The 14,844-nt window shown below is 34.9% G+C and overlaps 1 protein-coding gene across 5 annotated transcripts in view; it reads left to right on the top strand.

Moving 5' to 3' along the window:
* LOC141454695 (uncharacterized) overlaps positions 1–14,844 on the top strand; it is a 424,389-nt gene that overhangs the window by 242,089 nt on the left and 167,456 nt on the right. For all 5 annotated transcript variants that reach the window (XM_074129209.1, XM_074129207.1, XM_074129208.1 and 2 more), the window contains exon 2: positions 2,263–2,391. In XM_074129209.1, coding sequence (XP_073985310.1) covers positions 2,263–2,391 — 129 coding nt within the window. The remainder of the gene's footprint in view (positions 1–2,262; positions 2,392–14,844) is intronic.

Below are 14,844 nucleotides of genomic sequence, written 5' to 3'. Positions count from 1 at the left end.
AGCTCAAGAGGCCAATAACAAAGAAAGAAAAAGAAAATTGCTGTGAACTGTAGATTGTGAATTACAAAGAAAAATTACAGAAAAAATCAAGAAATAGTTTCGTGGCGCTATCTTTGTGTTTATTATTAAGTAGATGATTTTTGGTGAATATCGAGGTGCAGTCTTAAATAAAAACAACTTTTTTGCTTTATATCAACGTTTCGGTAATTTTTACTACCTTCTTCAGGGTATTATAAAAAAAGTTTGTGAAGTTTAAAGTAGAACATATTTGCAACGCTTTTTCTCATAGATGAAAGAGAAAAGAATTACCGGGATAGATACTGTCCAGATCTGGCGATGAATGCAATGGAAAAGTGAATGTCTGCATCTCTACAGCATTGAGAATGATGCACCAACAGCCAAAGTGAGTGAGTGAGTCTGTTGCATACTTACAAGAACACTGTTCAATCTCTCTTCTCTTTAGCCAGAGTTGTCTTTGTATGCCTGCAGCCTGTTGTGTTGCATATTATCCGTGAAATCCTTATGAACAGTTTATTGTCAGTTCTGCATGTGTTGTGCACGCGTTCAAAAAGCTACACCGGCGTCCTCTCTTTGACTATTGTAATTGGAGCCAAGATTTCCTTTCATCTTTAATACCTGCTTACAGGTTTATTTTTTTTTATTTTATTTAATATTTACTAGATGTCTTTCTTCTTCTATATTATCATCTACATCAACTTGTAGTCTGGTGAAAGTGATTGTTTTAACACCAGTTTTACTCCTCTTTGTTTCGTTCCCTCTCTCTCTTGTTTAGTTTATCACTCACTCCACAATGATGATCGCTCGCTAGGTTATTACAGCTATAAACAACGCATCTTCATTTTAAGAGCTCGTACACGTTTGGCAATGATATTTTAGTGTAATCACTGCCACATCTGTAGTTCGTGTTAATAATAAACCAGTTCTATATACTAAATTCTACGCTTTAGTATCTCATTATACAAACTATGATGTAACCAGTATTATAGTAACTCTTTTAGACAAATTAAGATTTTAAACTGCAAGCTCCTTGGGCTGTTCATCGATAAGAGTCTTAACATTGAACCCCTTACACTCGACTTAATCGACAAGAAATGAGCCCACGATACAGCCTATCGCTAGAGAACAAGCGCCTCTTATACAACAATTTATTTCAACTAATATGGACCTACAGCTATCGAACTATGGGGTCCTGCTAAGCGGTCCAATCTCCTAAGAATTCAAATCTTGAAATCAAAAATCCTCCGCCCAGTTGTCAATACTCTCTTCTATGAATCCAACCGAATCATTCATTATGATCTTAATGTTCCTTACTTGACCGACATAACCTCAGTCCTCTATAAAAAAAGAGATTCCGTGCCACTTAATCTGTACATCCCGAGTCCATTAGTCGTCGCCTCTTTTTCCGAACATTCGCTGACAATCCTCCTAGACATCTTAAGCGCCAATGTTCTCGTGAGTTGCTCGAATGAGACTAAAGCTATCAAATCTCTTAACGCAAAGTCCTCTACCACTGGATAGTTTCTCTTCTCATTAATTATTAACAGCCTTGAACTTTGTCCGCTAGTTCTTGATTGAAGTACTTTTTAGTTTTGTATTTTACAGTTACATTTTGATTTTTGTTATTATCAATTACTTAATTTATAAATATTAGTATTAATACTTTTGAGTTGTAACAAAATGTAAGTCACAGTACCACTGAACCATCTATACTGTACAAATTCGTATTTTTTTATAGATGTAAAAATAAAATAATAATAAATAATTAATATTGTTCAAAACAGCTGCATTAATAATGCCTAAATTTGGCCGTTGCAAATACGAGTCTCCATTCATTTTTGGGCAATGAACCAGTCCAAGTTTCTTGAAAGCTAGCCGCCTAAAATTTCCTTAAGCCTTGAATGTATATGACGAGGTTATTTTGAATAGTGGATACATTACATTACACCTGTCAATAAGCATACTGGATGCTGCGTGCTTAACATTTCAAAAACGTTACTCATGTATTTCTTTCTGGGAATAGAAAAATAATTAATTTATAGGTATTCCTCTTCTACCCAGTAGTTTTTGCTTTAGACTAGTTGCAATAGATCCTTCACAGTTTAAAATACTTAACGCTAAAATATTTAATATTACTTTATGACTATGCATTTCAGTCAGCGCTGATTCTTCCTTAAAAGCTTTTACTTTCAAAATAGATGTTAATAATTTAAATTTATATATTTTGTTAAATTTTGGTTACAGATCTCGTTGAAAATGGGTAGAAGTAGTACGAACGGTTTGTCGCCGAGCAACGCAACTGCCGACGAATCGCCCACAGTAAAAGTAGAACCATCGCCAATTATTGCACAAAAGAATTGTCACGATAAGCTGGTAAGTCATCACTATCCTATTCTGTTTTTTATTAATGAATAATATTAGTACAAACAATTAATACTCATTGTATCACATGAAAGCGAAATAGAATTTAACAGTAAGTTATTTTTAATGATCAAATATCGATTGCAGATTTTACCCTTCTCATTAACTGATAATAACAAATTGTTTGGCCTCATATACGAAGGTCGTTTGAAAAGTCCGTGCAAAGTCAGAGAGATATCACCACTGACGCGTATCGAGGTTATGTTTAGTTAGTAGCATCTCTTGGAAGAACACACACCAAGTTTCAGCCAGATCGGTCTATTTCTTTGTGTTTAGCATTCGTTTGAATCGAGGAAGTCGAGTGATTTTCAAAAAATGGACGAAAAAGAATTTCGTGTGTTGATTAAACACTACTTTATGAAAGGCAAAACGCCTCAGGAGACTAAAGAGAAGCTTGATAAACATTATGGTGACTCTGCACCTTCGATTAGAACAGTTTATAAGTGGTTTCAAAATTTTCGGAGTGGCCATATGGGCACAAGTGACGCTGTACGTTCTGGACGCCCTGTTGAGGTTACTACTCCAGAAATCATTGATAAAATCCATGATATGGTGATGGATGACAGAAGAGTGAAGGTGCGTGAGATTGCTAGTGCTGTGGGCATCTCGAATGAACGGGTACATAATATTTTGCATCAACATTTGGACATGACAAAACTATCCGCAAGATGGGTGCCGCGATTGCTCACGCTTGACCAAAAACGAAATCGTGTAAGGACGGTTCGCAGCTGTTCCAGAAGAATCCGCAGGACTTTAAGCGTCGTTTCGTCACTGTGGATGAAACATGGATACATCACTACACTCCTGAGACCAAAGAACAATCTAAACAATGGGTTACCAAGGGGGAATCTGCGCCAAAAAAAAGGCGAAGACCGTTCCTTCGGCCGGAAAGATCATGGCGACTGTCTTTTGGGATTCGCAAGGAATAATCCTCATCGACTATCTGGAAAAGGGTAAAACTATTACAGGTGCATATTATTCATCGTTATTGGACCGTTTGAAAACCGAGCTGCAAGAAAAACGCCCACGATTGGCCCACAAAAAAGTCCTTTTCCATCACGACAACGCACCAGCTCACACCTCAGCAGTTGTGGTCGCAAAATTAATGGAAATAGGGTTCCAACTCGTTTCACATCCCGCCTATTCTCCAGACTTGGCTCCCTCGGACTACTATTTGTTCCCCAATATGAAGAAATGGCTGGCGGGAAAAAGATTTTATTCAAACGAGGAGGTGATTGCAGAAACGAATGGCTATTTTTCAGACTTGGACAAATCCTATTATTCGGAAGGGATCAACAAACTAGAGCAGCGTTGGACGAAGTGTATAAGCCTAAAAGGAGACTATGTTGAAAAATAAAAAAGGTTTACCCCAAAAAATTAAGTAGTTTTTATTTTTGCACGGACTTTTCAAACGACCCTCGTATTTATTATTCAGTTATTTTTTATTAAACCAATAATTTGCAACAAATGCATTTAATTACCAATATATTGGATACATTAGAAAGTTGCATTATAGAATAAAAATACCACACTAGCTGGTTTACCTGGGAATAATTGTTCTACATACTTGATTGCACGTCTAGTAGACTTGAATAAGATCCTTTGATCTTGCCGACAATATGCTGGAGTTCTTTTGTCTGTAGGTGGATGTATCATTATGCAGTAAATATGTTTTCTAGACAACTTTGTCTTCTCTCTCTTTCCATATTTCAAATTTAATAGTTGGGCATAATACCATATTGTATTAAATATTATTATTATTAGTAGTATTAAATATTATATTAAACAAATTTGAATTAAGTTTTTTTTTTTTACAATAAAATAGAAGTTTGTGCGGTGTACTGTCATACTTTTTGCCAGCCGATAATATTGAATGGGGAATTCCATTAGTGGCCTTATCTGAGTGAATAAAAAATTAAGTTCATATTTTTGCACTTTAAGGAATGTTTTTTAAAAGCATTATTTATCAATTTTCATTAGTTGGTAACACTGTAGAAAACACTTTATTCTTTTCAAAAGTTACTTTTAAATGAACTTTAGTGACTTACTCATTTGATCTTATCGAGTAAAATGATTTTAAAAGCGTTAGCTCAAGATCACGAATATTAGCTTAAATGAGAAAACTTTTTATTCAATATTTGACTCTAATATTTTTTTTAGCTTTTTATTTTATTTTATTTTTAATCTTTTATTGTAACTTACAACTGCAACGGTTGTTGCAACAAGCAAATGTGGTACATGATAAAAAAACATATCAGGATATACGAGTGGAGAAGGCACCCAATGGTGTCACTCCAGTAATGTGCTCTTGCTATACTGCTCTCACGATAAGAGAAGATCACGAGGCCATCTTCTCTTCAATCTCCTTAGAGGATTACCTGGTAATGTGGAGGAAGATAGGTGTTCTATAAGAGGGTTAGGATGAGCTGCTGTAGAGTGGAATGAAATTTGAGAAAACGAGTGTTAGCAAGATCTGTAATGAAAGGAATTTTGAGTTTATTAGGGATGGTGAGGTTAGATACATAGAATGGAGCGTTAAGAAGTTTTCGAAGTATTTTTGAATGTAATCTCTGGAGGCGTAGTGAGTTAGAACTTACTTGCCCTTACTTCGATGCCTTATGACCAAATAGGTCGCAGTAACAGTAGATATAAGATCTTTGTAATCAACGATGCACTTCTATTAGAGTTAGTTTCAGTTTAAATGAAGTTAAGTAATTACTTTTAAAATATTATGTAATAAAAAATAAATTAGATAATCTCCAAAAATAAGTCAACTTTACAACAAGCTAAAGTAATTTACATAATTTATCCTTTCTAACAGGTAGTTATTAATATTAATCAAATAGGCAAAAAAAAAAAAAATTAAACATTAATTTCAATTTAATTATGTCAACATTAAAATCGTCGGCAATTAATTACTGTAGACTCAAGTGTTATGCGTAAAATACACCATGTGTTAATTTGATTTATGTTTGTAGTAATTTAGGTGGGCTGTAATTTCATTTTTTTTTTTTTTTTAAATTGGATTGTTTGGTTGAATTGGTTGATTGATTAATTGATTTTTTTACTTTTACTACTACTAAGTGAAAGTATTGAGAATGTTTTAATTTTTCAATATTGCGTTTTTAATTGAAGTACTTGTTAGTGAAGAAGAGGTGCTACGATAGCCGAGTGGTTAAAGACAAGGTCCTAATTGTTAAAGATTAATTGTGGTATTGTAGGTTCGATTCCCGGTCTAGGTCTTGGATTTTTTATACAGTGGAAAAAAAAAATAGTATGAAGCATTCAAATTCTCCCCCAAGTTCTTAACAACCTTTTATTTTCAAAGCCATAGTTACATATTGTGTGTAGGTAAAAGGTTACCATGGAAACTAAACTAGGGAGCAGAGAAAGAGAACAGTAATGGAATAGAAAGAGTGTTTACTAAATAAAAACTCTCCTCATCATTTCGCACTCACTGGCAGGAGGAGAGTGTGTTAAGTTGGGTGCCCTGGCTGGGATGTTGTGGGGGTAGTCCGTGAGAACATAGAAACAAGCTTGTGTTGGCCTGGAGGTTTTGGTTTGGTGGTTTGGGCCGTGCTTTTCGTGGTTAAAGTTATTTTGTTTACAGTTGACACTACCCTTCTCTAATTGCTACTGTTATTTCTACTGTATTACATCTTTTAATTGCCAAACATTAATCTTTTTTTTAAGTAAATGTTAGTTATCTAGCTAGTACTCGTATATCAATTGCGATAATGTTTTCCGATTTTATTAGTTATTCTCCTTTAAATCGGGTTTCATTCCACTCTACAGCAGCTCATCCTAACCCTCTTATAGAACACCTATCTTCCTCCAAATTACACCAGGTAATCCTCTAAGGAGATTGAAGAGAAGATGGCCTCGTGATCCACTCTTATCGCGAGAGCAGTATAGCAAGAGCACGTTACTGGACTGTGACTATTGGGCGCCTTCTCCACTCGTGATGTTCTCGTATTTTTGTTATCAGGTACCACATTTGCTTGTTGCAACAATCGTTGCAGTTGTAAATTCCAATAAAAGATTAAAAAAAAAAAATCTGAAGTAATCATTTCATTTTTATTCTTTTCTTTGAAATTGTTTACTTCACTTTTATGAGATTTCCCCGATTTTCTTACTAGTTTTCCTTTACATCTATTAGTTTTTCCAAAAGTCCCATTTCCTTCTTAGATTTCCTTGCGTACCACTTCCTGAATTCTATTTTTAATCCACATATTTCACAGAATGCTGATTAGTGGACCGAATACATTGTTTTTTTAAATAGTTTTTAAAAGCGCCATTGTTTACAAAAAAAAAAAAATATTTTGTATCTGTAGCTGGCCGTTGGCTTTCACGGTTAAATACAATATAAATTGGGAGCAATAGTTGGACCAGATTCCCAGTCCATTTGTTGCCTAGGTTACCGTTCATAAAATCGGATACGCTTTCACTTTTATTTATTGTGTCAAATAAACTGTGGGGAGGCTTAAAACTAAATTATTTCTGCGCTTTATTATTTATTTATTTTCAAATTCATTTTGTTTTGTTTTATCAATAAACACGTACCTTAATATACGTATATTCTATCTGTAAAAAAATACAATATATTTGTATTAATTGGAAGGAATCTGAGGTTCGTTAGCCCATTTACTTAATTAATACTCTATTATAATTATACAATACATATTATAATTATAGCACAGTTTTGGTGTTTAATTATGTAAAGAGCTCCGTTCTCCTCCATCTAAAAATAGTATTTTGGACTACGATCTAAACGTGAACTGCATCACCCTTGCGTAGGTTGTTTAAATTTTATTAATACCAATTAAAAGTTCATGCTGATTTTCTAATTACTGAAACTAATTTTCTCTTCAGTCTTTCCAAAGTTTTTCATAAAAAGATAACTTTGTCTGGAAATTATGGAAAATTTGTTTATAATATATGGCACGAAATATTTATGAGATAATTTTAGCCACTAACCGTGTTGTGAAGTGCGTGGAAAAAGTGAAAAGTGGTTTCCCTTACCATCACCGGGGGCCCGCCTGGAGAAAGTTATCTAAAGAAGAAAATATTTTTAGAGCATTTTAAAAGAAAAATTAAAAACTATAAGTAGTATAGTATAATTATTACTATAAGTAGTATTGATTCAGTAGAAGGATAAAAAAAAAGAAACAGACAGATCGGCCTGAAAAGGTTTTCGACGAATGAGGCCCTCGAAGGGAACGATTGAAAATTGAAAGACTAGAAAAACAAACCAACAAAACGGACGAAAACGGACAAGGTTAGTCAGTCAGGTTGCTTTTTTAGGGTTATTAGGAGACACTTCGTTATAATATTCTGACTAAAAAGTAAATCGACAAAAGAAGGAGGATTTGACACATATCCTTCGTACACTTCGTACAGCAGGGTACTAAAAGCAAAATTGTCAATCAGACGGTTCTTGGACCGTAAGTATTTGTCTGTTATTATATAATTAAATAAATAAAATATGTAATTTTGTAAACCTTTAAAAAAAGACACTATTATTATTCTAATTATTATTATTACCACTGTTCTTTTTTTTTTTAATTATTTAAGGCGCGTCAACACTCAGGTTGTTGGCGCCCGGAGCTTTTTCCATTGCAACAGACAGTGTTCTCTCGTTACAACACTGTCCATTACCGGAAAGTGAGCCGTAAGAAGTTCCTAGGAAGTGAAAAATCTAAAGACCAGCAGCTGGATTTGACCCCGGGACCTCCGCGTGGAAATCTAATACGCTAACCGCATAACTAATCTCTTCCCTGATCTACTCTATTGTATGGGAATCATTTCTGCTTCTACTTGACGGTTAAATATTGAATCATTTGGATTAATATTTACGAGAAGTAATAAAGTGCCTTTTTTACTGAATCATTTGAGTTGGTTTAGTTGGAAGTTGGAAGTGAAATATTGGTTTATCTTTCCTTTTAAGGATTAAATGCGAGTTGATTTTTTCATTATTTTTTTGTTTTATCCCTTTTTGTCGTGTGCCACAAGAAACGCTTTAGCCATATAAGCTACCACGATAATTAATACTTAACTGCAGATAAAAACGAGTGGAGGCGTAACCCAGTGGTAACTCTCCAAAACATTAGAGTATTTAGTCACTCTGTTCCCTTGAGAGAAGATCACTGTCTTTAAAAACGTCTTGAATACGCTAACCGCATAGCTAATCCCTTTTTCTTTTCTTTTTTTTTTTTTGGGGCGCATCAACAGCTGAGGTTATTAGCGCCTCTAATATCTGTTCTTTCTCGAACATATTACTCCACTACTTGGGATGGCGGATGTTCTTGTAACCCATGCGCATCCGACGCTGAACCTTGACCAGCAAGGTTAGTGGAGCTCCAGGTAACGAACAATGCCTCCATACATCCACTCTTACATCATCGACTCAGTCGACGAGGGGGAGGGTGGATACATAGTTGCCATCCCTTACATTTTCCTCATTTCGGGGTTGTCTAAACCCTTAGGTATGCCTCTTATCAGTAAGATAAATTAAAATAATTGTAAGTAAATTATCGATGTGCTTCCCTATAGTATATCATGTAGACTCAACTCGTTTATTTCTTGGCCAAAAGGTTATTTGCTCTTGAAGGGAAGTACTTTTATAAATATTCCTTCCCCTGTTAATAGTCCTTAATTCTAACTGGGTGTAGTACTCTTATAAATATTCCTACACCCGCTACAATAGCTATACCTACAACTAAATACTATACAGTTATACAATCATTCACGCCAATAAATACACTCACGCTAATAAAAACAAACATGCTAATAAATACATACACGCTAATAAATACATTCATACCAATAAAATTCTTTCACTTTACATTTACACTTTGGGAAGAGTACTCGATATTCCTCTTCCCTTTAACCTCTAAACCTAAACCTAATCTAATCTAAATTTGGTGATACATATTTATTCTCTTCAAGAAAGCAAATAACCTTTTTGTATATGAAGACCCTTCTTGCAACGTTGCGCGCAAATCATTTATGACCCTTCCCTTATTATTACTATTATTGTTATTATTACTAATTTATTATTATTATTATTATTATTAAAGCAAAATTACGGTTGCAAAAATCAGTGAAAATTGGGTCAAAGTAAGCTAACAATATCTTTGAATATGCGCAGCACCCATTCTTATTGTATCCCTGACCAGTTTCAGATTTTCATTCATCGTCAGAGCTAGATTAATGAATGAATTAATTGTAGTGTAAAAGGGGAACATAACAGAAGTCAAAAATCTGGGCACCAAACTGATGTATCTACCTTAGAAGAAAGATGAATGTCCAAAACCATTTAGGAATACAATAAGCATGCCGTACTAGGTCTAATCAAATCAAAGAAATTACCGAGCAATATTCTACAATATTGCATACGAATCTTGCATAAATGTTTGGTATATTTAAATAATGCTGTAAATAATGCTTGAATATGATAATAAACATTTTTGTATTCATTATTCATGGGGAAAAGGAATAAATAAAAATATAGAGGAGAAGGTATGGGACAGGGGTGGTAATTTGGGACATTTGGAAGTGCTATCTGTTAGTTTTTGGTGCCTTACTACTCTTTGGGGTAGGCTTTGTCTGCTGCAGAAGGCAGCGCCATCAATCGAGTGGCAGCTTGTCCAAGAGAGGACCGTGCTGATTTTGTCATTGCTAAAAAGTTTCCATAAGATTTTCCTCTGCTTTTGGTTAATACCGAGGAAAGTTAGAATAATTTCCTTTAGACATTAAAAATTGTAGAGAGTAGAGAATTTTAATTGCCAGTATTATGGGTTTTCCAATATTGGAAAAAATCTTGTAGGCGGGGTATGGCGGTATTGTGGGACAGCGTTGTCAAGTTTTAATCGTCTGCCGAACAAGTGTGAAAAGTGGCACTGAGGACGAAACTAGTGTTTCATGTGAAGGGCCTAAAAAAGATCATTTCAAAGATTTCTTTACATTTCTCTGAGAAAACTGATTACATCCTAACTTTTGTCCCTAATGTACGATAATTGTGTAAAATATAGTTTTGGGGCATATTTTACGAGAAACGAGAACATTCAACTACAATTATTATGTGTGTCCCCATATTACGACCACACTTTCTGAAAACCCAATATGGCGCCACTACAGACTTTTTCCAGTGTAATTCCAGACTCCTTGCTGTATTCCACTCAGGACTCCAAATTTACAAAGACACAAATAATGTATGTCTATGATTTTACTTCAGAGTAGATTTTAAATTCAGTAGTGTTCAAAATAAACAGGTTAAAAAAAAAGACTGCCCCATATTACCATCTTCTCATCTAATGTTTAATTTATTTTCCAAAAAATGGCCATTTTGGAAACTGTGTCGCAAGCAAGGCATTATTGAAGCTGATGCTGAAAGATTGAGAAGTGATATTTCCAAAACGTTTAATTGAACTTTTTACTTTAAGCAGTTATTGTAACTCATTTATAACAGGAAGTAATTTATTTTTTCTTTTTGTTTTCTCTGTATGATTGAACTTAAGAACAATGTATGCTGTTAGGGCTAGAGAAGTTGATTTCAATTCTACGGATGGCTAGTCATGGCTCTATTGTATGGAGATGAGTTGGTTATGAATGGTATGATTGTAGTGGGGAGAACAAGCATCTGGAGGGAATGAAGTGATGTTTTTTACTTTAACTTTGTAAAGGCGAGCGCTTATCACCAGGTGTTTCAGCTGTAAAGCGGTGTTAAGCGAAATTCATCAAATTTTAATTATCCAACATACGAGGGTCGTTTGAAAAGTCCGTGCAAAGTCAGAGAGATAGCACTACTGGCGCGTATCGAGGTTATGTTTAGTTAGTAGCATCTCTTGGAAGAACACACACCAAGTTTCAGCCAGATCGGTCTATTTCTTTCTGTTTGGCATTCGTTTGAATCGAGGAAGTCGAGTGATTTTCAAAAAATGGACGAAAAAGAATTTCGTGTGTTGATTAAACACTACTTTATGAAAGGCAAAACGCCTGAGGAGACTAAAGAGAAGCTTGATAAACATTATGGAGACTCTGCACCTTCGATTAGAACAGTGGTTTCAAAATTTTCGGAGTGGCCATATGGGCACAGTGACGCTGAACGTTCTGGACGCCCTGTTGAGGTTACTACTCCAGGAATCATTGATAAAATCCATGATATGGTGATGGATGACAGAAGAGTGAAGGTGCGTGAGATTGCTAGTGCTGTGGGCATCTCGAATGAACGGGTACATAATATTTTGCATCAACATTTGGCCATGACAAAGCTATCCGCAAGATGGGTGCCGCGATTGCTCACGCTTGACCAAAAACGAAATCGTGTGAAGTGTTGCAAGGACGGTTTGCAGTTGTTCCAGAAGAATCCGCAGGACTTTAAGCGTCGTTTCGTCACTGTGGATGAAACATGGATACATCACTACACTCCTGAGACCAAAGAACAATCTAAACAATGGGTTACCAAGGGGGAATCTGCGCCAAAAAAGGCGAAGACCGTTCCTTCGGCCGGAAAGATTATGGCGACTGTCTTTTGGGATTCGCAAGGAATAATCCTCATCGACTATCTGGAAAAGGGTAAAACTATTACAGGTGCATATTATTTATCGTTATTGGACCGTTTGAAAACCGAGCTGCAAGAAAAACGCCCACGATTGGCCCACAAAATAGTCCTTTTCCATCACGACAACGCACCAGCTCACACCTCAGCAGTTGTGGTCGCAAAATTAATGGAAATAGGGTTCCAACTCGTTTCACATCCCCCCTATTCTCCAGACTTGGCTCCCTCGGACTACTATTTGTTCCCCAATATGAAGAAATGGCTGGCGGGAAAAAGATTTTATTCAAACGAGGAGGTGATTGCAGAATCGAATGGCTATTTTTCAAACTTGGACAAATCCTATTATTCGGAAGGGATCAACAAACTAGAGCAGCGTTGGACGAAGTGTATAAGCCTAAAAGGAGACTATGTTGAAAAATAAAAAAGGTTTACCCCAAAAAATTAAGTAGTTTTTATTTTTGCACGGACTTTTCAAACGACCCTCGTACATAATATCGAGTCTTAAACTTGCCAGTTAGTAGATCCATTCATACCAAAATTTTGTTACTTAGGCATTAGAAATCTGTTCTCTTATTTCAGATCAAATTTAAAGGGAGAAAGTAACAAATTGAGCAACTTTGATTTTTTTTTATTCAAAATTTACAACTGCAACGATTGTTGCAACAAGCAATTGTGGTTCCTGATAAAAAAAAAATATTCTGGATGTACGAGTGGAGAAGGCACCCAGCAGTGTCACTCCATTATCTTAGACATAATGTTTGTCTGCTCTTATGACGAGAGTAGATCGCTGAGGCCATCTTCTCTTCAATTTTCTTGGAGGATCACCTAGTATTGCTGGAAGAAGATAGTTTTTTTTTTCGATTAGAGGGTTAGGATGAGATGCTGTAGAATGGAATGAAATTTGAGGAAACGAGTGTTAGCAAGATCTGTAATGAAAGGGATTTTGAGATTATTATGGAGGTTAGAAATATAGAATGGAGCGTTAAGAAGTTTTCGAAGTATTTTTGACTGTTTTCTAAAATTTGAATTGCAATCATTTTTATTTTTCGATTACTGTGAGGTTAAGCCAGATTTTTCCATTTGAATTTTCAGAAAAGTTTATCTTAAATTGTGATTTCTACTTAAATTACGTAGCAGAGGATTTACTATAGTATTTAGAGAAGTATTTCATCTTACCTTTGTTGTGGAGGGTAATCACCAATTAAGTGAAAATACTTTTAAGTCTGGTAATTTAAAGAATCTTCAGTCTTATTACCTAGACTTAAGTGTAAACTAGAGAAGCTGGTTTCTTAACTTCTCTTTTATTACTTAAATTAATTTAAGTAATAAAAGAGATTAGTCCAAGAATTCTCGGCATGTCTTTGCCTATAACTAATTATTAGTATGAGCAAAATTATATTGCATCATTAAGTTTATAATTAATAAATAAACTTTAAAAAAAAGAAGCAATAATACTAATTAAAAAAAGCCGTCTGCTGCAATCAAATGTTCACGCGGCAGCTATCAAATAGGCGGCTGAACAAGCAATTAGTATCCGCTGATTGTTATTTTTTAATTTTATCTTCCATTAAATCATCATTACAAGTGTAATCAACTGCTTTTAAAATTTACATTCGACAATGTCACCGTTCGTTTTCATTTTATCTTCATTAAAGTGAAATGATCTTTTCAAAATGGAATAAACTTTACAGAGGATTTTATTTTGTTTTATTTATCCACTCAATACGAACTCTATTATAAGAACAACGCTTGCCAGATAATTAAAAAAATTAAAAAAGGGAAAATCTGTAGTTTAAACTCAAACGAACTCTGATTCTCAAGTTTTCAGAACATAAAGTTTAATTCTGCTTAAGCTTTAATTCCAATTAACATTTAAAGTAAAAGTTATTCATCTGTCTGTTCATCTATGAACAGTAACTGGAGCCTTGTTCTTGAAAATCTTGAATGAATAGCTTGGAAAATAGCCATCAATAGACCGTAAGTGATAAGGAGCGTACATTTTACAGAAATGGCACATTAGAGGCTAGCCTAACTAATTCTCTCTTCCTGAAATATCCTTAACATACTTTTGCTGGGAAAATTTTTAAATAAAAGTTTTATAACTACTTTGACCAATAAGTTTACAAAAATTTTTATTTTTATTTATTATGTAATTTACAATCTGTATAAATAAGTAAATAGGATGTAAATAAGATGAACTGGCGCGGGAAGAGCAGGAGATCTCTATAGGAGATAGGGGAATGTGAAGAGAGGAGAATATGAGGAGAAGAGAGGAGAGATAGGAGAATAATTTTAACAAAAAAAACAATTTCACTTAACCCAGGGGTCGCCAAACCTTTTTTGATCATGGACCTCCTTATATAATTTTTCGAAATCTCCATCGACCCCCATAAAAGTAATTTTCAGTTAATTAAAATAAAACTATCTATTAGGTACTGTGTTTGTACATTTATTTTATGATTTTAAACATTTATTGTAAGAAATTTTACATTGTGTAGCAATAGTTTTATGAAAAATATTAAATTTATTTTGTAATTTACAATCTGTATACATTGTATACAATCAGTAAATATGGAGAGAGTGATGAACTGGTGCGGGAGGAGAGCAGGAGGAGAGAAGCTACCCAGCGGTAGCACTCTCTATGGGAAAGAGGTGAATGTGAGGAGGAGAGAGGAGAGATTTAGTTCTTCAGACTACAAGGAAGTCGCGAGGCCACTGGCGATTCAGTCGGCGAGGAGCATTAGGGATGTCAGAGGAAGCGAGAGACAGTACAAGAGGATTAGAGCTAGTCGAGAGAGTAGTGTGGATTTTTGGTATTTAGTCTTGGCGAGTTGGTGTACGAATGG

The sequence above is a fragment of the Rhodnius prolixus genome, unplaced genomic scaffold (assembly GCF_049639745.1).
Source record: "Rhodnius prolixus isolate KJV_2025 unplaced genomic scaffold, Rpr scaffold_9, whole genome shotgun sequence".
NCBI classification, from domain to species: Eukaryota; Metazoa; Arthropoda; class Insecta; order Hemiptera; family Reduviidae; genus Rhodnius; species Rhodnius prolixus.
This window is presented reverse-complemented; position numbering and strand designations above follow the sequence as displayed.